Here is a 23,408-nt window from a genome sequence, read left to right as displayed (position 1 = left end):
GCTTAAAGGCACAGATCAGTCTTATTTTCATGGCAATCCTAAAAGTATTAAGGAAACTGATTACAATGTAGAACAAAATACCGTATATGCCAAATATTTTGCGAGGTTTTTATTTTTCCCGAATTCTGCGAGTCAGGTGCTTTTCGCGAATTTAAAGACACACAAAATATTGACTCTGATCCCGATATCTACTTCGTTCAGCATTGTACTTCACGATCATGAATTAAACCACTCGCAAAATTGTTGGGAAGTCCCGATTCACAAAAATTTAGACTCGCTAAATATATGGCATATGCAGTATTCTAATTTTATTCAGATATTCTACCAAAACCCTGATATTGAATTACACAACATATTGTTTCTGAAGAAATACACTGACAAATGCATGAAATTCTGAGAACTTTACAAGGCTACACCCAAGTGCAATATGTGCCTGATCGAAATATTCCGATCATTTAGAGACAGTGTCGCTTACTCTCTGGATACTTTGTCTCCAGCTCCGCATGAAATTGGAGAAAGAGGTGTCGATTGTCTCTGTTTTCTGTGTCTTTTTGTTGATGGAACTCTGTCTTCTCCTTGAAGCCCTTGTGAATGACAAATGCTCGATCCAAGACCGCAAAGTTGTACCCTGCCACATTTAGCTCGCAGACCTGTGACGATAGCAGAGAAATTATCCTTACATAAATGGAGTCATTCCATTCATTTCACATAAAACACTTGCATGATCAATTTCTCTTTATATCTCATAAACTGAAGTGAATTTCAAAAATGCTTCCTGTACCTACACTGGTAGTGGCAGGGAGATTACAGAAGCACAATATAACTTTCACATATACAGTAACGAAGCAATCTTAATAAGAAATCACAGTTAATGGAATGGTTGCAGTCGTTAACCTAATGTTTTGGGGAAAAAGAACCTTTAATGGCAATTTGTGCAAAATGTAACACATACTTGTGATAACATACCTGCTGAGGAGAATCCTGGTGATGCCCCAATGCCTGATAGACCATGTACAAACGTGTAGGTTTTAAACTTTCCAGTAGGACTTAAAATGAAGGAGCAGCAAATGATGTCATCACTCACTGAGCTGATATTTTGTTATGCAAATCTTTTGTTTGTCAAAGGACAAAAATTTTTAACATGCAAAAGTCATTGCATACTTACCATTTTGGGGGGATATCAAACTCTTCAAGTCTTTAAATGCAAATACTGTATACACATTCTACTTTGCAGCACATTATGACAGCATGGAGTAGACACAACTACCGGTATGCCTCATTGAAGCTCAAAGATGACACATGAAGCGAACATTATACTAATTTGTGTCGTGGTCATTAGCTTTCCATGTATATTATATTGCCTGCTACAAAGGACAAAAGGTTGAACTGACAAATTCAAATATTTACATTACAACTTTGAGGTAGAAAAGCAATTTTGTTGTTGTTTTTGTTTTTGTGTTTTGTTAGGATTGTCACTAGCCACTACATACATGTACATTGTACATGTACTGGTGTGAGGGGGAAGGGAAACTAAACTGACTGTCTTTACACAGGCCAGCTCCATCAATGCACAATTGCTGGGATTGTCACCTGACTGATTCTGTTGTAGCCATATTGTCTGAAGCGTTCATCATAAAGAGGAACATCACTCCGGCTGATGTAGAAAGGTTCCCATAGGGGTTTCCATTCCACTGTGTAAGCCACACCAAGCTGTCCAGTGAAGCTCTACGGGGTAAGGAATGGGGGATATAATACACTGAAATGTTGGCCATGTACACGTATTTTAAAAGCTGTTAATATTGTATATTGCCTGCAATAGAATCACCATCATCTGCTGTGGTTTCCATGCTCATTTCATTCTCTTCTCAGTAATTTTGGAATAACATTGTGTAAGAATTGACATGAAATCATCAGTAACATCACAAATACAGAGGTAAATTATTAAACCAGGGATGACTACATGGCATAATAAAACCAATTTAATTTTTCTAAAATATCAAAATGACTGATTATTCAAACTTATTCTTAAACAACTGAATCAAAATAAAGCATCACACATCTTTCAGATTTGAAAATGACTACTGCATACACATTACAGACAGGTAGAATTTATAGGTAATTGGTGACTGATGTAAACATATTTGCCTAGTAGAGTAATTGGGGGAACTTCTTTTTAGCTTCCAGCAGGCATTGGGGATCTTGGTTCTGAGAATAGTTGTACTGTATATGATGCATCATCTTAAAATACACATATTTTTTCAATGATTCACCTAAGTTGTTTGCATTTGCTGCAATATTCTATACTCAACTTTCTCCCCAGGGGTAGTTAACCCATGGAGCTACTAATAGCTCCATGGTTAACCCTAAGCAAATTAAATACTGGTATAATATTTTAATACATACTGTACATTGTATGCATAAACATTTCTTGTTTTTAAAACAGCACTTCTTGCAAAAATAATCAAAATGTTTTTATTCATCAAATTGGAACATGGGAATGATAGATGGATTTGGACAAAAATGGTACAGTCTGAATTTACAAATTGTTACTCACCTGAAGACTTGTCCAGCGCAAATAATCAGTATGGTTCTGACAGTAGGGACACTGCTTCACATAAAATTGTCTGGCTGTGTCCTTTCCAAACTCCACCATCAGTTCTCTCTTGTTGCAAGGCAGCCTGTGAACTGCTCTGACGTCAACCTCAAATGCTGGCAGCACAAACACCATCTGCTGCACCATGTCCTGATCCAGCCAGAGTGAGGATGACCCCTGGACAAACTGAAGGAAGTTCTCTCGGAGACCACAGCTGGGAAGCATGTCGACATCCAACACAAAGTGATAATCAGTGAGGGCGTGCGTCCTGCCCACATTTCTTAGTAAGTTCGTTGGATACGAAACCCCGTTCTGTGCATAATTTCTCACATTCTCACTCGAAGACCTGATGCTGTCAATGAGTTTATCACAATGTACCATGGGTACTGAAATGGAGCGCTTATTTGTCTTTGCACCATATACTTCAGCTTCTTTTGAAAAGGAGCTCAGAGGGTGCACGAGGTGGAAAGTCACATTTCTACGGATTCCTAAATAGCACTCTTGGAGTGAAAAGATATAGCTGATTATTGTGGGTATGTCAGGAAGGCTGCCAAAAACAGCTACTGACACTGGGCCTTTCCATCTATCAACTAATTCTGGCAGGTGAAGCATATTATTCATAGAGCAGTGAGTAATTAATGTTACATCTCTCCTGTTCAGAGGCCTGACTTTACTATAAACTCTGGATAGGTCGTAGAAAATCTGATACGAGCCATATGTGTTAAGTTTTGGTGCCGGCAAGTTGATGTATCTGTGCTTGGTCCTGTATTGATGACTGTGGCTGCTGTTTGCACTCTTCTTTGGAGAAAAATCTCTTGCCCCACTCTGAAGCCCATTTTGAGTTCTGTTGTCCAGCCATGAGATCATTGTGAGATGAATGAGTTGGAGGAAGACCAGTATTACCACCAGAGCACAGATGGTGTACTGCATCAGTGTGCAACGCATGTTGACTGTAACTGTAGTACTTCAGAATCATCATTCTTCAGAGAAACGAGCCGATCTGGAAAGAAGAAGAAGAAGAAGAAGAAGAAAACAGCCAAACATTAACCAGAGAAGAATCACCTTCATTACAACAACAACCTCCAAAAAATATATCAAACACCAATAATAATAACTGCAGTAGTTTCCTTTGTGTTATTAATGCAGTAAACTCCCCATATCACATTTAACAAAACTTGGATAGGAACCAAGAGGGGGAAAGGTAAATTAAAATTGACAAGCTGGTATATCACCAAGTGTTGTGGGACCGGACGCGTATTGTAAGTGCGTGTAAGTGCGTATTTAATGAAAATGACGCAGTGAAAGTCTCACAAGATGTTACGAGTTATTTATACACACATGTCATTAGGCCAGTTCGATCAAATGTTTGATGAAAATCAATTCAAATTCATCAAACAGTCCTTCAAAAGTAATATCGAAGGATTCAAAATATATTCAAATATTATTGGGGGAAAAATGACGGCTAGAAAAAAAACAGCGGCCTGTCGAAAAAACGCATTTAAGTGCCCTTCAATATACGTATTGTCAGGGTGGTCGGTTGAAATGAGCAGGGCAACTGGGTGCGGAAAAAATGACACCCCACGCGTTCGAAGCCGCCATCTAAAAGCGCGTACCTCAGATTGCATTTTCAGTGCGCGCTTGTGAATCCGGAGTATTTTCTCCACACGTGAGTAAAATCTCAGGCAAATTGTGAGATTTTTCACGTTTCTATTGATAGAAAAACGTTAGGTGGCCGGTATTATGAACACCCAACCATACTCTGTTATTATTTGACATGAATTCAGATTCTGATGAGGTATACAATGAAGTATTTGCACTAACGTTAAAGGGGCTGTACAGTACTGGTTGAGGTGGGGGTTCATGTTTTTTACATTCCTAAGTGAGATAATGAGAAACCTATTATAAAATATGAAAGAGCATGTGATTTTAAGAAGGATTCAACGTTTATTTGATGAAAATTGGTTTTCAAATGGCTGAGATATCCAAAAAAGTGATAATAATAAAAGGCGACAGGCCACAACTTTATTAGGATCTCTTTGTTTCACCTTGTTTTTGGATATCTCGGCCACTCCAAAACCGGTTTTCATCAAATAAACTTTTGATACCCCTAAGAATTGCATGCTCTTTGACATCTCATAGAGTGATTTCTGAATATCTCGCAAAATGTTAAAAGCTAAATCCTCACCTCGACCAAAACTGTAACGCCACACCCTTTAAAATAAGAAAAGTTCAACATTTGATTCAGTAGATTCAGTAGAAGTTGTAGGATTTTTAAGGCGAAATCTGCATGATTGTAACAATAGAATTAAAGATACCACAATTATAAGACTCTTGTTAGACCATTACTAGATTACTGTTCAACAGTCTCTGGGACCCCCACACTCAGACTCTGGTAGACAGACTGGAAGCAGTGCAGAACAGAGCAGTGCGTTTTGTTAGAGGGGATCACTCTAGACACAGTAGTGTTACAAAAATGAAGCGTGAGCTGGGCTGGGAGTTGACCGAAAGATCGGTCTGTATCTGTCCGTCGGGGAATGTTCCGCGGAGACTGCGTCTGGCTTCACGGATCCCCTCCGTTTGTCTACGGGGGACAGTGTTAATGGCAAAATATAAAAGAGTCCTCCGGACAGACGGATCTTTCTGTCTAGGCTGGGAGCTGCTGAAACATTGACGCAGAGTAGGCCGCATTACCACATTCCGCGAAGTGCTTGCGGGTCGCCTATCCATCCCACGCCTATCCATCCCAGTTCGAAAAGCCCTGCGTCCCGTCCGAAGGGTTCTCCAGAATTCATCCACTACAGGACAATTACAAGCTTCATCCCAATCGCCACGAACAAAAACTGTTATAAATACTCGTTCATTCCAAGAACAATCATAGACTGGAACTCACTCTCATCAACACAACAGTTTCTAACATCACAAACAAGGACTCTTTTAAAGCAGCAACCCTACAATACATCCAGGAGCAAAGCAACTAGACCCAACACTTCTCTCTCCGCACAATTTAATACCAGCGCACCCCCTGTCCAGTTGGTCCCTACTAATTAAAGGGGTGTTTATTATAGGTCTCTAGACAGTATTCAGTAGACACAGTACATACGAAGAAGAAGAAGAAGAATCATAACTTTGATTGTGATTTTTTTCATATCTAACCCTGCTTATTTAATATAAGATGAATAACTGGACAGCCCTATGCCGTTATTATAAGATGAATATAATGTTTATATTTTATGAAAAACAAATCTACATGTAAATATGCTAACGTTAGCTATCCTATATCATTAATTGTGTGCGATGATGCAAATGCATTCAGGTCATATTCGCACACACACATACACACACACACACAATATAGGCCTACACATTGCATTTAGAATTCTAAATCGAATTTTATTTTGTGCTCCATACCATGAGTGAGACCAATTTCTTGCTCAGACCAGTGTCAGTGCAGTGGTTATAAGAACGGTCGCTAGTCTTTATAGCGAAACATGATTTCATACCTGGAATCTTCAATGTCACATCACATGGAAACTTTAGCTGATGAGGGCCATTCGACTCAAACGTACTCGTACCGTACGTCACTATACTACACAGTTGGTTGCGACACAACAATGATTCGGCTTTGCGTGTATGAAATACACGTCTATGGACTGTTTAGTGAATATTGCCTTATCATGAAACGGCACAACTCGCAGGCGCATCGCGCTGTATGAGAGCGACTAGAGTTCTGTGGACCGACTGCGACGACGTACGACGCCGACGTACGGCCATTCATTTACACACGGAGCTACGTCTACATTGTTTGGCGCACGACTGCTAGTCATTCCCAGTGCAGTGTGGTTTACCTACTGTACGTACTGTACAAGTCGGTACGTCGATCGTACATGTGCATTATTGTCGTCGCTCGCTCTGCCTATGGCATGATTGCTTCTTTAGTCGCTATTAAATGACTAAGCATTTGTAGTGGAAAAAATCCTCCGTAAATCATGGAGCTCAAGTGTGTCTTGGAGCTGCTTTTGAGCGCAAAGAAACTTGAACGAGATAAAGGTTTAGCAGCTCTCCAGCAGAACCTCGATCAACAGCAACCTAATTCGGAGCTGGCCGAAATTGAGGTGCCTCTCATGTCAGTGTTGCATAACCAACAATCGACATGGGAAGCTAAACATGGTGCTCTCATGGGAGCAAAAGTTTTGACGGGACTGGATGGTGCAAGTGATGATTTTCTTCAAGAAATAAAAGGCTGTTGTTTGCAGCTTTTGAATGACACAGAGGCGCGGGTTCGACTTGCTGCTGGTAAATTTAAATTCTAAACTTATCATGCTTATTCAATTCAATTGTTTGCTTGAATTTTTTGAAAAATGTTTTGAACGAAAGTTGAATTAATAAATAATAAGTTAAAAGTCATGCCTTGCCGCAATGTATAGACTTACTAGAGTCTTAATTAGACCCTTGGTCTAATGAGAGCTTGGCTCTATTCTTCATAATCTTCTTCTTTTGTCATGTTTGTAATAACTAGCTCTAGCCTAGATCTACATCCCACAGCCCATGCAGTTGCTGTAGCCTGATGTAGACCCTCTAACGTTAGATACATGTAGATCTATTAAAATCGCACAGCGTCTGGTCGGGCTAGGCCTAGCCCGACCAGACGCTGTTACGCTATGTGAAAACAGCCTGTCGCGACGTACATGTACCATGTACAGCGACTGGGCTGTGTATAGTTAGGCTAGGCCCTACTTCTTTTGTTGACTTCCTCCACAGTCCTGGAGAACTGTGTTTGATTCGCAGAAAGGAATTTTTAGTGATACACTTATCGTCATGTATTAATGTGGTCAGGAGTCGAGCCAGAGACAACAGAAAAGAACGGCCAACAGAGTAAAAAAAGGAAAGAGCAGAAAAATCAAAAGATAAGGAAGACATGGGTTTGATCGTGCAGCAGGTATGAAGAGGTATACAACATCACATCATAGACGAACAAATCACATGCATATCACAAGGTCAGCAAGGAAGCGAAAGGAACTGAGGTGGAGATACGCAGATTCTTCCAGGGAAGAATATAAGTGTCTTGTTAGTATTAGACCATTACTCTTGTTGGACCATTACTAGATTATTGTTCTACAGTCTGGGACCCCCACACTCAGACTCTGGTAGACAGACTGGAATAGGAAGCAGTGCAGAGCAGAGCAGCGCGTTTTGTTAGAGGTGATTACTCTAGACACAGTAGTGTTACTAAAATGAAGCGTGAGCTGGGCTGGGAGCTGCTGAAACATTGACTCAGAGTAGGCCGCATCACCACATTCCGCGAAGCGCTTGCGGGTCGCCTATCCATCCCAGTTCGAAAAGCCCTGCGTCCGGTCCGAAGGGTTCTCCGGAAATCATCCACTTTAAGCTTCATCCCAATCGCCACGAACAAAAACTGTTATAAATACTCGTTCATTCCAAGAACAATCATAGACTGGAACTCACTCCCATCAACAGTTTCTAACATCGCAAGCAAGGACTCTTTTAAAGCAGCAACCCTACAATACATCCAGGAGCAAAGCAACTAAACCCCACACTTCTCTCTCTGCGCAACTTTAACACCAGCGCACCCCCTGTCCGGTTGGCCCCTACTAAGGGGTGTTGGACAGTATACACGAAGAAGAAGAAATATTGGAGTCACGTGTTCCAATGAGTATTATTGGCTGGCAGTGAATGTGGCGTGCCTGTCTAGGGTGTCCGGGAGAGCAGTTTCTGTATACTTTCTGGAAGGTGTGAGATGTATGTCTTCTTCTCCTTGGTATAGAGCATGCATTCCCCAAGGAGATGCGTGATGGTCTCATCTTTGTATTGACAGGGACATCTGGTGTTCTGTTGCTTCCCAACCAAGGCTTGACAGGTGTTAGTAGGGTACACCACAGAGCAGCTGGCACTTAATTGATATTGCCTGTCGGAGTTGAGTTGGGCAGGGAGGAGGGTAGTTACCTGAGGGGGGTCCAAGGAACTGAGGAGGTGAAGTGTGGACTTTGTGGCCATTGCCACTTTGGACTTATACTTGACTTCTCTATGGCCCAGGACTGCTGCAGTGGTGATCTTCTTCCATTGCTGAAAAGTAGTACGTAGGCATATTCATGACATCGTCTAAGGGTGGAAGATTGTATTAGTGAAGAAGGCTCTTGAAGGCTTTGGCTGTTTTGGAGTCCGGGTGATATACAATGTATAAAATTTATTATTCTACATCTTGTAGAGTCTAGTCAAATGAACCTTGCACTGTGTTGCAAGTAATTTTGTAGTCATGAACATTTTTAAGGAGATGCTTTTCATGCTGCTTCTATATTTGTTGGTGGTGTGTTTGGGTGGGGGTTGTGTCTGCAATTTTCTATCAATTTCATTCAGTTAAGTTCAATAGACAGAAGTTCTTTTTATGCTGTCTTTGTTTCACAATGTTTGTAATGTAATATTCACTATTCTATGAGAGCAAAAATGAGATGAAAGCTGATCTAGTTTTATGTCTTGTTAATCTTCCACACTAAAAGCACAGCAAGAGAACCAGAATTTTCTGGGCAGTAATCTTTGGCACATAGTATTATTGATTAAGCATGATGATTATTTTGTGTCTCTACTGTATGGCAGACTAGATTTGGCATGCATCAAGTGTTTGACATTTCTGTATTCACATAAAAATTGCTACCTTTGGTGTTCTTTCAACAGGGGAGCTTCTTGGAGCACTGTGCAGGCGGCAAGGGTGTGAGGTGTACCTGTTGTGTAGGGAAGACATTTTTAATGGAGTGAAACCAAACCTTGCACGAGCACCCCTGGGTGATACGATGCTAGATGAACAGACACGGGTTGACCATCTGGTTGAAAAGCTTGCCAGTGGGACCAGCCCAGTAAGTGCATACAATTCATTTCACAACACTTCAAAGAATACTTGTCTGTTAAAGTTAAAGAGATGTTTAAAGCATTATTCTCTTCTCCCTCTTTTTTTTTCTTTTAATCTAGACCCTGCTGAAGTGAAATATTACAATATTACTCATTTCCATATGCATTCAAATTAGAAATGCTCAAAAATATATCACAAAAAGATATTAGAATGTACATCTACTTTAAAGCAAGAAATATTTGGAACATGAAATTTTTGTGAATTTGAGCTGACGGCCTTTTTCATGGGATACAATTTTCACAAATTGCCATTGGCAGTCAATGCATATAGTGTAGACAAGAACATGTATTTTAATTTTGCAAATCTTGGCTCCTGTGAAATTTGCAAAATTAGAATGCATATGAACATTTCTGGCTTTACAGTATGTGAAAAATTATAGAAATTGTGGTTAAGGCAATTGTTTACATGCAAGATTTCTGGATGCAGGGTGTTGCCTTTCAGGACTTTGAACAGCATAATGCATGTTGACCATGCCGTTTCAGTTTTTCACTCTCAAGTTAGCTTTTTAAGTAAGTCTGTTTTATATGTTTGTATCCTCTTTGATGTTTCAGCCGGGGAGCAGTGTTGCTGAACATATTTTCCATGACACTGCAGGATGGAACCACCTTGAAACATGGATGAGGTAAGGCCAACAAATTTCATGAAGGTGCAGCTACATTTAAAATGACATTGTGAGGCTTTATAAAATGGGGGTGATTGTACTGTTATGTTTGGATGTTACCCTCAACCACTAAACATAAGATCCTAAGCCACATTCTACTCTCTGCTGGCAAATTTATTAACACTTGGGTGAATAAATAGAAAATATGCATTGCTTTGGTAATGATTTTGGCAAATCCATGTAAGAGAAGAGTATGAACATTGAAGAGGCTACCCTGCCCAGAATGTGGATTTATTGCCTTATTAATCTGTTAAATCAATAATTTCAAACATCACCCTCAACCCTGAGACTTGCTGTATGAAATTATTATATGTGGAATGATCCAAGTTGACCCCCCCCCCCTTGTGTAGCAAAACTCTTAACTTGTGAGTACCAAATGTGCACAATACTAGTATATTGTGTTTATGTGATGTATGATTCCAAGATAAAAGCATTGATAATGGGTAACTATAATGCTATACAACTGTAAGTGCTGATTCCTTTCACTATGCACATCAGTCACAGTCATTAGGTTAATGGAGGTACATTAGTCTGCTTTCTGTTCTTGGGGCAAATGTTGTTATTGTAGTAATTCATATTTCAAAGTAACAGCTATATATGCATAATACTGTACCCAGGCACTTTATTTTCTGTTTACATCCAACATGTGCATGGTAATTGGTATAAGATATGGTGTCAATGCAACTCAAGCACGTACAGATGTAGAGTCAATGCTTAAAACACCCATCCCATTCTCTATCCATACACATTTCAGGGCTTGTTATAGTACCCGATACTAGCCGTGCTTATGCTACTGGTAATCCAAACACATTCTTTCTTGATTGCTTCCTAAATAGATGTTTGCAGTCTGTGATCGAGGGCTGTGGTTCACAGTTCTTGCCATTCATTGACCAGGAACTGCTTGACCTCATCTTTCAAACACTGACCCATACCAACCGCTTTGTTCGAGAGACTGGCTTCTATGTTTGCTCATCTCTTGTAAGCTGTAGTACATCTCTTGGTAAGAAACTCCTGAAAAATTGTAGGGCAGACTAAGGCTATATGTGAGATCCCATTGAAATTCTTGATGATATGATTGTTATTAGCTCACCTGAGCAGAATCTCAAGTGAACTATTGCAATCATTCACTGTCCAGCATCTGTTGTGCTTGGTGCATTGTCTGTTGTGTGTTAACTTTTTCACATATTTATATTCATCTTCTTGAATTCTGAGGGCTTGGTTTTGATCGAACTTGGTAGGAATCGCCAATGGGGAAGGGGGATCATGGTTTGAACAAATAATGATAATGCCCAAAGGGGTCCCCTAGCACAGAGCCAAAGTATCCTAAATTAGCACATTTTCATTAATTTTTTTGCGTTTTGATTTTGATTTTTGAGAAAACGTGCCAGGAATCCTGGAATCTCATGATTTTTTCAAAAAGTTTGCCTCAGGTGGAGTGCCCTGAAGCAAAAAGCGATGTTTGGTGAACGCTAGACCTATGGGTATCTTGTTTCAAATATATGAACGCTTCTTACCTGAAAGCTTACTAAATATAAGAATTATTACCTGGGTACTTGAAATTTGGTTTCCAGGATAAAGATGCATTTCATTTATTGTTACAATGATGAAAAAGTATAGATATTTTCTTAGCAGTGCTTACAATTGTCTAAAGTGTAAGAGTCATGATTGTGGAATTTGCCACTTCTTTTATTACTACAATATTAGTACATGTACGGATACTTTCTCCTGAAGTAAGCTGATGTTTGCCCAGTACAGTGGCTGAAAATAATGATATAAGTGTCAAAATTTTTAAGACATGTTATAAGATAGTGATCTGTCTGGCTCATGGTAATTAATGACATAAAATGTAGTCTCTCAGACTGTGTACTATTAATTGTTTAAACCATGCTTTCAGAGAATAAACAGGGCTGCATGTAATGATAACAGGGAAAATTCAAGTCTTATTTGACTTTATGTTTTTCAGAGGATGGGGTAGAAAACATGGAGTTGAGTGATGGGCATGTCACAAACACCATCCTGCAGCATGGGGATCAACTTGCTCATCACCTTGCTTTGGGTTTGGCTGACAACTGGAGTCAAGTAAGTACTTCATGCTCTCCCATGTTTTGTAAATAGCAATAGGATGGATGTTTATGAACACCCTTTTTTATAGTGCCCATGACTTTAATATGAAAAAGATTTACATTATTTCTGTTGTTTGAAGGTGACAAAGTGTGAGTTTGAATTAGGAATAATGACATGTCGTCTCAGTAATACACATATTTTCATATATATACACATTCTTGTGTCCATCTTGTCAATGAAATCTAGTGGATTCCTGATAGGCCAGTGTTTCTGACTTTCTGAACACCAGCAATCAGCATATTCAAAGTTAGGAACTGTCTGTCTGTCTGTCTGTATCATGAGAAGTACTAGATATCTGATGAATGTCAAAACTGAATATAAATGACTGATATCTATCTATCAACTGGTTTCTACAGAGTTACAGTCTGTGGGAGTCATCAGTATTCAAATTGTTAATTTTGTTAAACAGATTTAGTTCAAATTCTTTGTTTAAAAATAAAAATCTTTGAGGATTTCTATTTTGATTGTTTATCTTCATCTTTCTTACAACACCTTGCCAGGTTCGTCTTGCAGCGTCTACTGCCACCAGACACTTTCTTTTGAACTTGCCAACTGAGTCGGCCAGGCAGAGATTCTACCCCACACTCCTTCCCAGACTCTGTCTCAACAGGTATACTTAAAATCAGTTATCCCTTTAAAAGGAATAAGAATAGCACAATGTCTACTTTCTGTGTTGATAATAGTGATCAACATGAGCTGCCATTGGCGGGGGCGTGGTTGGTACCCCTCAAACTTTTAATTTACCAGAGGTTTACTTGACAACACATAATTTATCATCAGCAAAGGCCTTTTCAGATAATGGGAAACTGTATTTATTTTTTTTCTCCTCTAGCACCATTCACTATTTCTGGCAGAAATGCCATTACTTGAGACACATCTTCATTATCATTTTTGTCTTTCTTTAATTTGAACTCCCTATGAAAGGTTTAATTTACAAATATTTGAGTGTCAGTTTGCTCACACTCGTAAGACGTATCAAATTAAACTGTTTTATGTGCTTGAGGAATGAGTAGAGTAGGAATATATTAGTGTAATGATGTGTGATTTGTAGTGGGGTAATATTATATAGATGATGACTGGCGGGGGAGGGAACATACCGAATGTTCCACCTGAAGGGTTTGAAATGCTGTTGAGGGAGATTATACGTCCCGAGACGAAGTTGAGGGACTTATAGCCTCCCGAAATAGCATTTCAGACCCTTCGGGTGGAACATTTGGTACATGTTCCCGCCAACAAAAGTCATCATCTGTTATATTATATGGGTTAGTCAAATACGTCAACGTCAACCACCAGCACAACGCACTCGATCGCGCAGAGCCAAATTCACTGTGCGCGCGCGGTCCTAAGCCTTCTGTCATTTGTTACGTGAAAATTTTTTCCCATGGGAGAAAATTTACAAGAATGTTGCCCATTGGGCGAACATAACGAATGTACCTCCATCACGTGACTGTGTTCAGCCAATCACTAACCGGTATTTGACTAACCCATTTAATGTAAGTGATTGTAAGTTGCGACTGTAATTTGTAGAGTGGCTGCATGCAATATGTGTAAAATGTTTAGAAACCTGCTTTCCAGGTTTGAAAGGAACCGGGATATATGCCTAAAATGTTTGATGGTCTGCCAAATAGATTGAAATGAGATAATGTCCAGTATTGATTGCATGTATTGTTGCTCACCAATTAACATCAGGTACTATGTTGCTGAAGGTGTCAGAATATACTCGCAGGAGACGTGGCGTCAGGTGACAGGGTCACGTGGGAAGGAGCTGGTGGAACAGCACATTGATCATGTGGTGAGTAGTCTGTCCACAGGTCTGATTGTACCATGTACAATCAAATTGGTACCATTTCGGTGTCTTTTTGTGAGATCTGTTATTTTTCTTGTTTGTCGTTGTCTTAGATACATATTTATGACCTCAGTGAATTCACCATTTCCTGGAGAATACCTATGAATATCTGTAATTCATTTCATTAGGAATTTTACAGAGTCATGAAAACATCTGTGAACAAGTTGGAATGTTTTTGGGAAAAAAAGAGGTGACAATCTCTTGTTTGAAATCTGCATTTTTTTTTAAATGTGATTGATGGTGATATTGAAAGTTAGTGGGAATGTCAAAATAGCATTTCCAGATTGATGACAGCTTCTTACACAGCAACACGAGAAGAATTTACCAGTATTCACATAACTTCTACAGAAACTGGTTGAGCTTGCTTTCAACAAGTGTAAATGGATCATGTACTGTGAATGTAAATTTAGTATGTCATTTGGTCACATTGTTTGTCTCCCACAGGTTGAGTTCTACATACAGCAGAGTGATGCAGATAACCATGCAGTGAGGGAAGCAGCTTGTGCCTGCATTGCAGAGTTGGGGTCAAAGGTCAGATATGTAGATTACTGTAAAGGCCGAAATCTTTGTGACATGAAGTTTTGACACATTGTCACTAGCATTCAATGCATATAGTGTAGACATGAACTTTTGTGTGCAATTTCATTTTGTGAAACCCTGTCTCTTGGGAAAGTAAAATGCATGTGAAAATTTATAGGTTTCACAGTACCTATAGTTACTGTCTTACATTAAATTGTCATCATTATTGTTTGGAAGGGGAAGAGGGTATGTACAAGTTTGCATTTGAGGTCATTCACTGCACATGTGGTACTCTTGAAAAACGATATGGCACTTCAGAGTAAATGGATGTTCAAAAGACGGTCAGCTTGTGTAGCATATATTGTTCTCTCAGAAACAGTATCACTTTCATTTTCAATACTTTGTTTATTTATGATTTTGTTACACCACTCACTGAAAAAGTAACAAACCATTGCCCACATATTTCATTTATTTCATAACTGCACAATAATTTTCTTCTTTGAATACATGTTGAATCTTTTTTTCTTCCAAACTACATTTACCAAGACTTGTGAATTACAAGCATTCGTCATCAGTTTTAGATTGACACCTGACTTGTGCATTGCAACCTTTCTTCGTGTTTCAGATTGACAAAGATGCCGTTCGTAGTCATGTGCAACGTTTACTGGAGGCACTCCTGGTGTGTTTCAAAGATGACAGCTGGCCAGTGAGGGATGCTGCCTGTGTTGCTTGTGGCAACTTTGTCAGGTGCTTCCCAGAAGAATCAAGGTCAGCACGTATTAAATGAACCCTACCTTCAGATTCTTCCCCATCCCCATCTTCAAATAACCAATTTCAAGCATTAGAATTTTTTTGATATTCCTCCCATTGCATAAAATGTATGAACTCTATACATAAAAGTGATTTGAGAAATGTACAGTACTATATCATAATGCTGGACCAGTTGAGGGATGATATTACATAACCCTTCGCATGTTGATTTCTTCCTATAGTCTGAATGATGCATGGAAATATGTAATGTATTTTTTTAATGTAAAGTCTACTGTAATGATGATATACTGTATGTAGGTCTTGTAGGTCAGTGGAAACTGAGGATGGCACAGTTCCAGTGAAGGGTTTTGAAGATACTTTTGAAGTAGTGTTTTGAAACAGGTTTCTAGAGATCTTGCATTGAAGACAATGTCATGTTATGTAAATATGGTTACAGTTTGTATGATGATGCAGGCATTGCATAGGTTCACAAAGAGAGTATACTAGTACTCTGAATTTTTGTATCTGTATAACAATGATTGGATTAATTTTCGAAAGTGTAACATGTGATCTGTGTCATTTTCTCAGGGAAAAAGATAACATAAATTGATCTCTGATGGTTGGGTTTTGACTTATGCAACTGAGCTCAAAACTTATATTTATCTTGTTTCTTTCTTGAAATTGTCACACATGCATCCTCTTCAGAAACGTTTACATGCCATTATGCACCTTCAAGTTGAAATTTTGGTTTGAACGCCTGCAGTAGTAAAATAGAACAGATAGTTGCCCACAGATAATGCCTTGATTTAAAAACATATGTGAAATATAGTGAAAGTGTTTGATTTATTTTGATAGGGAGATTGCATTTTCAATGAGTTCAAGTATTGATTATACCTTCACTTTGCTTCCTGTTGTAAAGACAAAGTATGCCTGACCTGTACCCACTCTTCTTTGAGAACCTCCGAGACAACATTCCATCTGTCAGACAAGGCGCTGCTGCAGCCCTGGCTAATGTAGTCAGAGCGTATGGTAAGTGTGCATACTTTGAAAGGGTTATGAGGCAGACAACATTTTGGTAGTGAAAAATACATGTTTTGAGTGAACGCACCCTTCTCTGACTGGAAGTCATGAAGATATGTTCATTGATTAGTTCTGGATTTTTAGCAGTTCTAGAAAGAGTACATTTGTCATGTCATTGCAAACTATATATTCACACATTTTTTTTTCTTCAAAAGTTTACAGAGGTCACAGTATGTAAAACAGGTGGTCTCTATTAGCCATCGCACAGAATATTACCTGTGTGTTGTTTTACACAGTGCTTTGATGTATTCAGTATCTTTAATTGTTTTTCTATGTGTATGGTTTTGTTTGTGTGTCTGTCCTGCTAAAGGTGATGAAGCCTCAGAATTCTTAATGACCAAGATTTCAGAAGGTATCAAAGGATTAGAGAACCAACCAGCCAGCTCAGAGAGATACAGTGGTTTGGATAAGGGTCCAGCTACCTATGGTGTTGTCAAACAGCTTAGAGACAATGACATGGAGCTTCATTCCAATCAGCAGGTGACTTTGCTTTCTGCTTTTGTGTATTTGTCTATTAAAGATATAATCTAGCTACTTAATTTATTTTCAAGTAGATGGACTACCTACAAGGTATGTAGTAGTTCCAAGTCATGTTTCATAGATGGTGATTCTGTGCAAGAACCCTTCATTGTGTGCAAACTTCTGCCTGTGCACTGAGAATAGCAGAAGACTGACACATGTAAAATTTTATATCTTGGTCTGATATTGATTCAGATGACTACGCTCCTATCTTCATGATTTCTTGTGAATATTTTTGCATCTCTTTGATGTGTTAGGTTGAAAGTCATACAAACTTTTTTTTTTTTTGAGTGTAATCTATACAGTATCTTTGAGTAGAGTATATGTCAAAGCATAAAACTTGGAGTGTGCAAATTTTCAGGAAGACAATTCATTCCTCTTCTTTTTTTTTCTTTTTTTGATTGTGAGAACTGTTATTGTCACCATATCAATCTGTTTGGTTTGTAGTAGAGTGCAATCCCGTTTAACGTATAACGAACACGGTTAAAACGAAATAAAAATTCAAGCCACAACATTATCGGCTCTATGCTTTTTATTGATTGTTTGTTCAGTTACAATGAAATTTCGATATAACGAAAGAAAACTGCCAGTCCCAAGGACTTTGTTATAACGGGAGTCCACTGTATATTAGAATCCAATGAAGCAATGAAAAGAACTTGATTGAGAGCCAGCTGGTCTTTCTCATCACAGATGTATTCCTGTGGATCCCTTGCCCCCAAGATGGGAAGAGGACGAGAAGGGGGGTGTATGGACCACAAGTTCAGGAGGCCACCTGAGCCATGGGAGCTGTGTGATGGGTAAGACTCTTTGTTCTGTGTCTACCAGTGATAGGACTTTAAAAATGGCACCAACAGCTAAATGGGATAAGTAAGAAGAAGAAATCTAGGAAACACATGACTTCTCTATTGAGTTTAAAGCTGCAATAATTTTGTGTGTGTATGTGTGTGTCTATGTATTTGTGTTTGGGGAATGCAGAACTTAATGTACATGTGTGTCACATGTATGTGTGCTTTTCATATCTTACATTAGCTTTGTCTGTCAACCAAGATGTTTATGTATCACAAAGTGGAAAATTTTCATATTTTTGCTTTCAGGAGCATGTAGAATCTCCACCAGATAACTGACGACATATAACGTAGTTGAAATACTCTAAAACCAGACATTTTTGTGTGTATGAAACTTTATGAGAATTTTGTGAGAAGCGAAGATTCGCGAAAGTAAAATGCAGACAAAAATGCATTTAATGCTAGCGGGAATTCTCGCTATCGCCAATGATGTAAAAAGTACCCGGATGTGGCTTTTTCGTCAAGATTTAGTGCACTTCGTGGGCAAGGGCACTTCCGGCGCGGGGCATATTTTGCACAGCGCTGGCGTGTGCGTATGTGTACCTTACCTATAGCGCCGCGCCGACCACGGATACTAGTACAGTATATAGGCGGCTGTACCGCCCGAGCCAGCGAGTTGCCAGGCCTGTCATACTCGTAACCCCCGCATGCATTGCCCTAGGCCGGCCGGCCTTGCATTAGCATGCACCACCGCACGCATAAGCTAGCACATACCAGTACATCGTACTGCTTGATCATGCGATCGATGTGCACATCACTGATCAGTCATCTCTGCGTACGCTGAAAATATGCTGGAAAATATTCACCCACCTGGATATCGTCATGGAATGCCCACCTTTTTATTTGTTCTCTGTCGAAGTGTCGCGAACACAATCGGGAACGAACCGTGATCTCGAACTTATCCTGTCTCCGAAGCAATTTCTTCCAAGCAAGTACTACTACTAGTAAGTCGCGCACGCACGTACTGCGCTGTGGAGTCACCCGCAAACTTCACCCACGCAGCCACGTCACGTCTCGCATGCCAGTAAGGGTCCTATTTCTGTAGAATTTTTCATTTATTGTCGTGCGAACAACACATGGCAGCTTCGCAGCAACAACCAATAGTCATATTAACAGCAATTTCTTAAGAATGGAGAAATTTCAAATCATATTAAAGCTGAAATTCCAGTCGAGAAAACAGGAAGTACACGTAGAATACAGTCGGTTGTGTGTGTAAATAGCATTAGTCACGTATCACGCGCGTACGAACGGAAGTGACTTTGCTACCGGACTATCCCATAATGCACCGTAAATGACACTTAAATCAACATCCGGGTACTTTTTACGTCATTGGCGATAGCGAGAATTCGCGAAAGCTTCATGCCACAGATATTTATGTTTATGACATTGTTTCTTTTGAATAACTGTTTTACATTCTGATTTCTGGACGTATAATCACCTCTCAGTTTACATAATTATGCTATTTACTATTTGCATGCTTCTCTTTCTAGATGCATTGATCTGCTGACAGAGTTATCAACCATCCAGTCACTGGCCAGCCATGTTGCCTCATTCCTCCCCATGGTGGCTGGAGCTGGACATAGGCAAGATTACCCCCAGCACGTCGCTCTCCTTGAAACCATTTGTAACCAGGTAGTTACATTATCTATCTATTGTAGACGTATGAGGGCATGAAGTTCAATCCAAACAGAGTTACACCCATCCTCCCTTTAATCATAGTACTGATGTGTGTGTATCACATGGCCAGCGCCATGTTTTCAAAAGTGGGGGGGGGGGGCCACTTCAGACTTCTGGTGCCACTTCCGGTTTCATCAGCTAAGAAGCAAAAAAAAAAAGTGCAAAAAAATTGTGGGGAGGGGGGGAGGGTAGGGGCCCCAGTTCTGCCATCCCTGTGTCACACTCATCATTGTATGAGTCATGCAGCATTTGCTACTAGTATATCGTCGCTGGGGTGACAAGACCCCGTATCTGAAATTTTGGTGAAAATGGCTTTTTTGGATTAATGGTCAGATAATCAATAAAGCGATGTCCTGTCCAAATCCTAGCTGTCTTATCCCCAAATTAAAGCCACCACAGCATGTCAAAGGAAAGGCTTTCCCAGCGACGATTTGAAATGCCAATATTTTCTACTCTACATATGCCGTAACTTTTGGAGTGATAGTTCATCTATGATGAAAAAATGAAATATGAGTTGTGTGGCATTCATCTAATACATGTTTGAAATGTTTTCTGATTATAGCTACCCATTTTGGCAAGAAACCTTGGGAAGAGACATTTTAAGCCCCATCTGGAACTGTTTTTCGACATCATCTTTGAAGCACTGGTGAGTTTGCTATTGATAGTGAATATACATAGTATGTACTATAGTGACTGCTTAGAAAGTTACTGTAAAAGTGGACATTTTTGCAGGGTGGCTATTTTTGCACATTTCACGCAACAAGAAATTAGTGCAAAAGTGAAAGTTTGCAATTTTTTTATTGTTATGTGCAACACTATCTAATACTTTGATTCCACAGAATTATAAATGTGATATTCATCCTACACTTTAATAGTAATGGCTGACTTCACTCTGCACGTGTGCTCTATGCACTCAGGTACCATTTTGACAGGATGTACCTGAACTTCTGAACTTTTCTGCAAGTCCACACTCCATGATTTGGTTGCTCCTTGAATGCTCATATGCTAGCATACAAGCCATGAGGGGTAAAGCCTAGTGCCTGAAACTATTTCCTCTCTTTTTTTTTGTTTGCCTGACAGAGCAGTGACAGTGCTCTTACCTCCAATTCAGCCAGCCAGTGTTTGGATTCACTCAGCAACTTTCTTGGACCCAACATCCTCAGGGGAAGGATAGAGCAGCATAACCCGGCGTGAGTCTCCTCTTCTCTCACTTTTCAGATGCAGCCAATAAATTGTGCAAACCCAGAGATGCCCACTGTTTAATACTTTCTTTTTTTTCAGAATTTTTGTGCTGTTTGTTTGCCCCAAATACTGCAGATTTCGTGGAAAATACTGTTTTTCACAATTCGTATTACTACACTTTTCTGTTGCAGGGAAGGTAAATAGCCCTTATTATACTGCAATTCTGTGTACAAGGTTAGCATCCGTGCAAAGCTCACAGACATGGTGCAGATTTTGTACTGCCATTTGGTGGTAGTGTAGAGTCAAACATAGTCACATGAGAAGACAGAACTGTTGAACCATAGATGTTTGTTGTGAAAATGGGTATCAGCACATTCATATTTACACAGCTGTCCACGTAGAAAGACATTATTAATCTGCTATGAAGTGCTCTGTTACAGAAGGTGCTGAAGTAGTGCTGAGCTTTAGAGAATTTAATTTCTGCAGTGAAGAAATCAAATTTTTCTGGCTGAGAAGATTTGAAATAACATCAAATCCATGATATGTCTTTTATGTAGTCACAGAGAAAATGCGTCTTCTCAGAAAGTGTACAATTAGTGACATTTCCTGCTCAGACAATAGAGGAGTGTTTATGTAGAGTGATACCGTAGTCACAATTAGGCAATACAAGTTAAGTACAGTTGAACCTCTCGTATCCGGACAAGTCGGGACCGGGGCTCATCCGGATAAGGGATTTGGCCGGATACGGGAGACTCAATGCTTTATACATGTACATAACATACAAATGTACTGATGTAGCCCATTGTAGTACCACATGTGGTAATGTGTATACTGCAACCTTTTCATTGTTACATTTGGGGATGTTTGGGGATGTTGAAATGTCTGAAGGTAAGCAATTTGGAAGGAAATTTGATGTAATGTATGTTAATCATGTTGGAAGTAATATGTAATTCATGTGTGTTTGGGTAGGAGTTGTCAAGGAGTTGGGAATCCCCCTTTCCTCCCGTAATTATTTTAAAAAAATCACGGCGAGATTGCGTCCGTATAATAGAGAGATCCGGATAAAGGGAGGCCGGATAAGAGAGGTTCAACTGTACAGCCATGTTATTTGTTTGACCATCTCGATCTTTACTTTCATAGTGTATGTCTCATTTGTACTCGAAATGTTACTGACATGTTTCTCTTATGTCACTGCTTCGTGTAATACATACAGTCTTAAAAGGAAAAAAAGATGTGCTAAAATTTGGCAAGGAAGATCTTGTTCCTCCTCCTCCTCCTCCTCCTCCTCCTCATCATCATCATCATCATCATCATCATCATCATCTCCTCCTCCTCCTCATTTACTTGGTATTTTTGTTGTAATTATTAACTATTTGAAGGTGATCCTGTATCATTTCTGCTTTGTGCTTACATGTGTATCCAATCTGTCATCTTCATCTTGCAGCTATTTGTCAAAGATGGTTCCTCATCATCCCGGACGGCTGTTCTGATGTATCAGCCAGAGCATACCACTGTTCTGGACATCACTGACATATAGACTGGACAGTGGCTACAGCAACGCAGTCAGAAAGGCATTGTCAAGACCCATCACTCAATGTTCAAAAACAATTCAATGGTTGAACATTACATTTAGAAAAGAAAAATGCATATGAAGAGACAATCAGATGGCAATTATCTTGTAAGCCTTGAAATAATAGATTGCGTATATCTTAGATTTACAAACTATAAGTTATTGGGTCTCTAATTTACATACTATCAGGGGGTATCACACAAAATAGATTAAGTGATTTATTTAATTAGTCCATATGAATTCAAAACAACAACAACAAAACTCCCATGTTAAGTTACAACACTACATTAACCTCTGAATTATTTTCAAATCCTTATGTGAAAGGACATTTCAAAGCATCCTAATGGATGCATATTTATGAATGTTGTATTCCTTTTTCTGGATGTTGATAGAGAGAGATCGACAAACAAGAGACAGAAATAGAAGAAGGGGTGCAGAGGAGGATAGAGATAGATGGAACATTGAACCTGTGCATATAGCATTTATTATGTGTACAAGCGATTTATGTAATATCGTAAACCAGCTTCTTAAAAATTGACATCGTGAAGGAATCTAGAACTAAGCATGTTTCACATGCAACATGATCTTATTTAAAATGAAACCAAGAAAACTTATCATTTTTATCTGAGGACAACTTGAAGACTCTGCGTGTAGTCATTCATAGGATTCCATGAAATATTGCACAAAAAAAGCATGTAAATTTTTTGTGACACCTGCTTGCTTGTCTTCTGCCAATTGACAGTTGCTGTGTCAAGAGAGAACCTGCAGATGATTTTATCTGGACAAACATTAATTGATAGTGTATGCTACCAGGAAGGCATGAATGAAAACTGTGTATCAAAGCAGCTTACCTAGATGACTGCCTGTCACTCAGCTTCATTGCCAAAGATTGAGTGAGTGGAATAGGTGGTGTGGAGAAAATTCTCTGTCAAATTTTAAAAAATGCTAGAATTGATGGCGTTCTTTTGCTTTGATGGTGTATATGCAGAATTTGAAGTGGAATTCAGAGAATGTGTCATATAATAGAATGTCGTTGAGCAGTGAGTTTTATCACACAACAAAAGGCAGTATTGCATAGTGACAGCCGTATACATTTTTCTATCTCATAACCTACAGCTTTTTA

The 23,408-nt window shown here is 39.3% G+C and overlaps 2 protein-coding genes across 3 annotated transcripts; one reads left to right on the top strand and one right to left on the bottom strand.

The window, feature by feature from the left end:
- Positions 1-177: 177 nt before the first annotated feature.
- Positions 178-6,138, bottom strand: LOC139741225 (beta-1,4-glucuronyltransferase 1-like). 2 transcript variants are annotated; one of them, XM_071651820.1, is made up of 4 exons: positions 6,094-6,138; positions 2,555-3,593; positions 1,591-1,725; positions 178-650 (listed from the first exon to the last, which is right to left on the bottom strand). In XM_071651820.1, the coding sequence occupies exons 2-4, from the start codon at positions 3,536-3,538 to the stop codon at positions 456-458; spliced, it is 1,314 nt and encodes a 437-aa protein (XP_071507921.1). In that variant the 5' UTR covers positions 3,539-3,593; positions 6,094-6,138; the 3' UTR covers positions 178-455. The 2 variants fall into 2 exon arrangements, with proteins under 2 accessions (XP_071507921.1, XP_071507920.1); XM_071651819.1 differs by having other exon boundaries at positions 6,002-6,133.
- Positions 6,139-6,526: 388 nt separating this feature from the next.
- Positions 6,527-22,468, top strand: LOC139741206 (uncharacterized). The gene is made up of 16 exons (XM_071651795.1): positions 6,527-6,886; positions 9,281-9,459; positions 10,064-10,134; positions 11,010-11,173; positions 12,137-12,252; positions 12,798-12,907; positions 13,987-14,089; positions 14,588-14,674; positions 15,288-15,430; positions 16,332-16,441; positions 16,803-16,972; positions 17,702-17,808; positions 19,347-19,488; positions 20,096-20,179; positions 20,614-20,723; positions 22,160-22,468. The coding sequence occupies exons 1-16, from the start codon at positions 6,580-6,582 to the stop codon at positions 22,203-22,205; spliced, it is 2,049 nt and encodes a 682-aa protein (XP_071507896.1). The 5' UTR covers positions 6,527-6,579; the 3' UTR covers positions 22,206-22,468.
- Positions 22,469-23,408: the final 940 nt, after the last annotated feature.

Source organism: Diadema antillarum, unplaced genomic scaffold (assembly GCF_040938485.1).
Source record: "Diadema antillarum isolate AM-2024a unplaced genomic scaffold, OU_Dant_1.0 seq00000910_RagTag, whole genome shotgun sequence".
Lineage (NCBI taxonomy): Eukaryota > Metazoa > Echinodermata > Echinoidea > Diadematoida > Diadematidae > Diadema > Diadema antillarum.
Note: the sequence above shows the minus strand (reverse complement) of the source record. Positions and strands in the feature narration are given on the sequence as shown.

Bases quoted from the DNA above. Each gene is read 5' to 3' on its own strand.
- LOC139741206 (XM_071651795.1), top strand. From the start codon at position 6,580: ATGGAGCTCAAGTGTGTCTTGGAGCTGCTTTTGAGCGCAAAGAAACTT. The intron at 10,135-11,009 runs GTAAGGCCAACA...CTTCCTAAATAG, and splicing joins CACCTTGAAACATGGATGAG to ATGTTTGCAGTCTGTGATCG. The intron at 11,174-12,136 runs GTAAGAAACTCC...TATGTTTTTCAG, and splicing joins AAGCTGTAGTACATCTCTTG to AGGATGGGGTAGAAAACATG.
- LOC139741225 (XM_071651820.1), bottom strand. From the start codon at position 3,538: ATGCGTTGCACACTGATGCAGTACACCATCTGTGCTCTGGTGGTAATA. The intron at 1,726-2,554 runs GTGAGTAACAAT...CTTACCCCGTAG, and splicing joins TGCGCTGGACAAGTCTTCAG to AGCTTCACTGGACAGCTTGG. The intron at 651-1,590 runs GTGACAATCCCA...CTATCGTCACAG, and splicing joins GCTACAACAGAATCAGTCAG to GTCTGCGAGCTAAATGTGGC.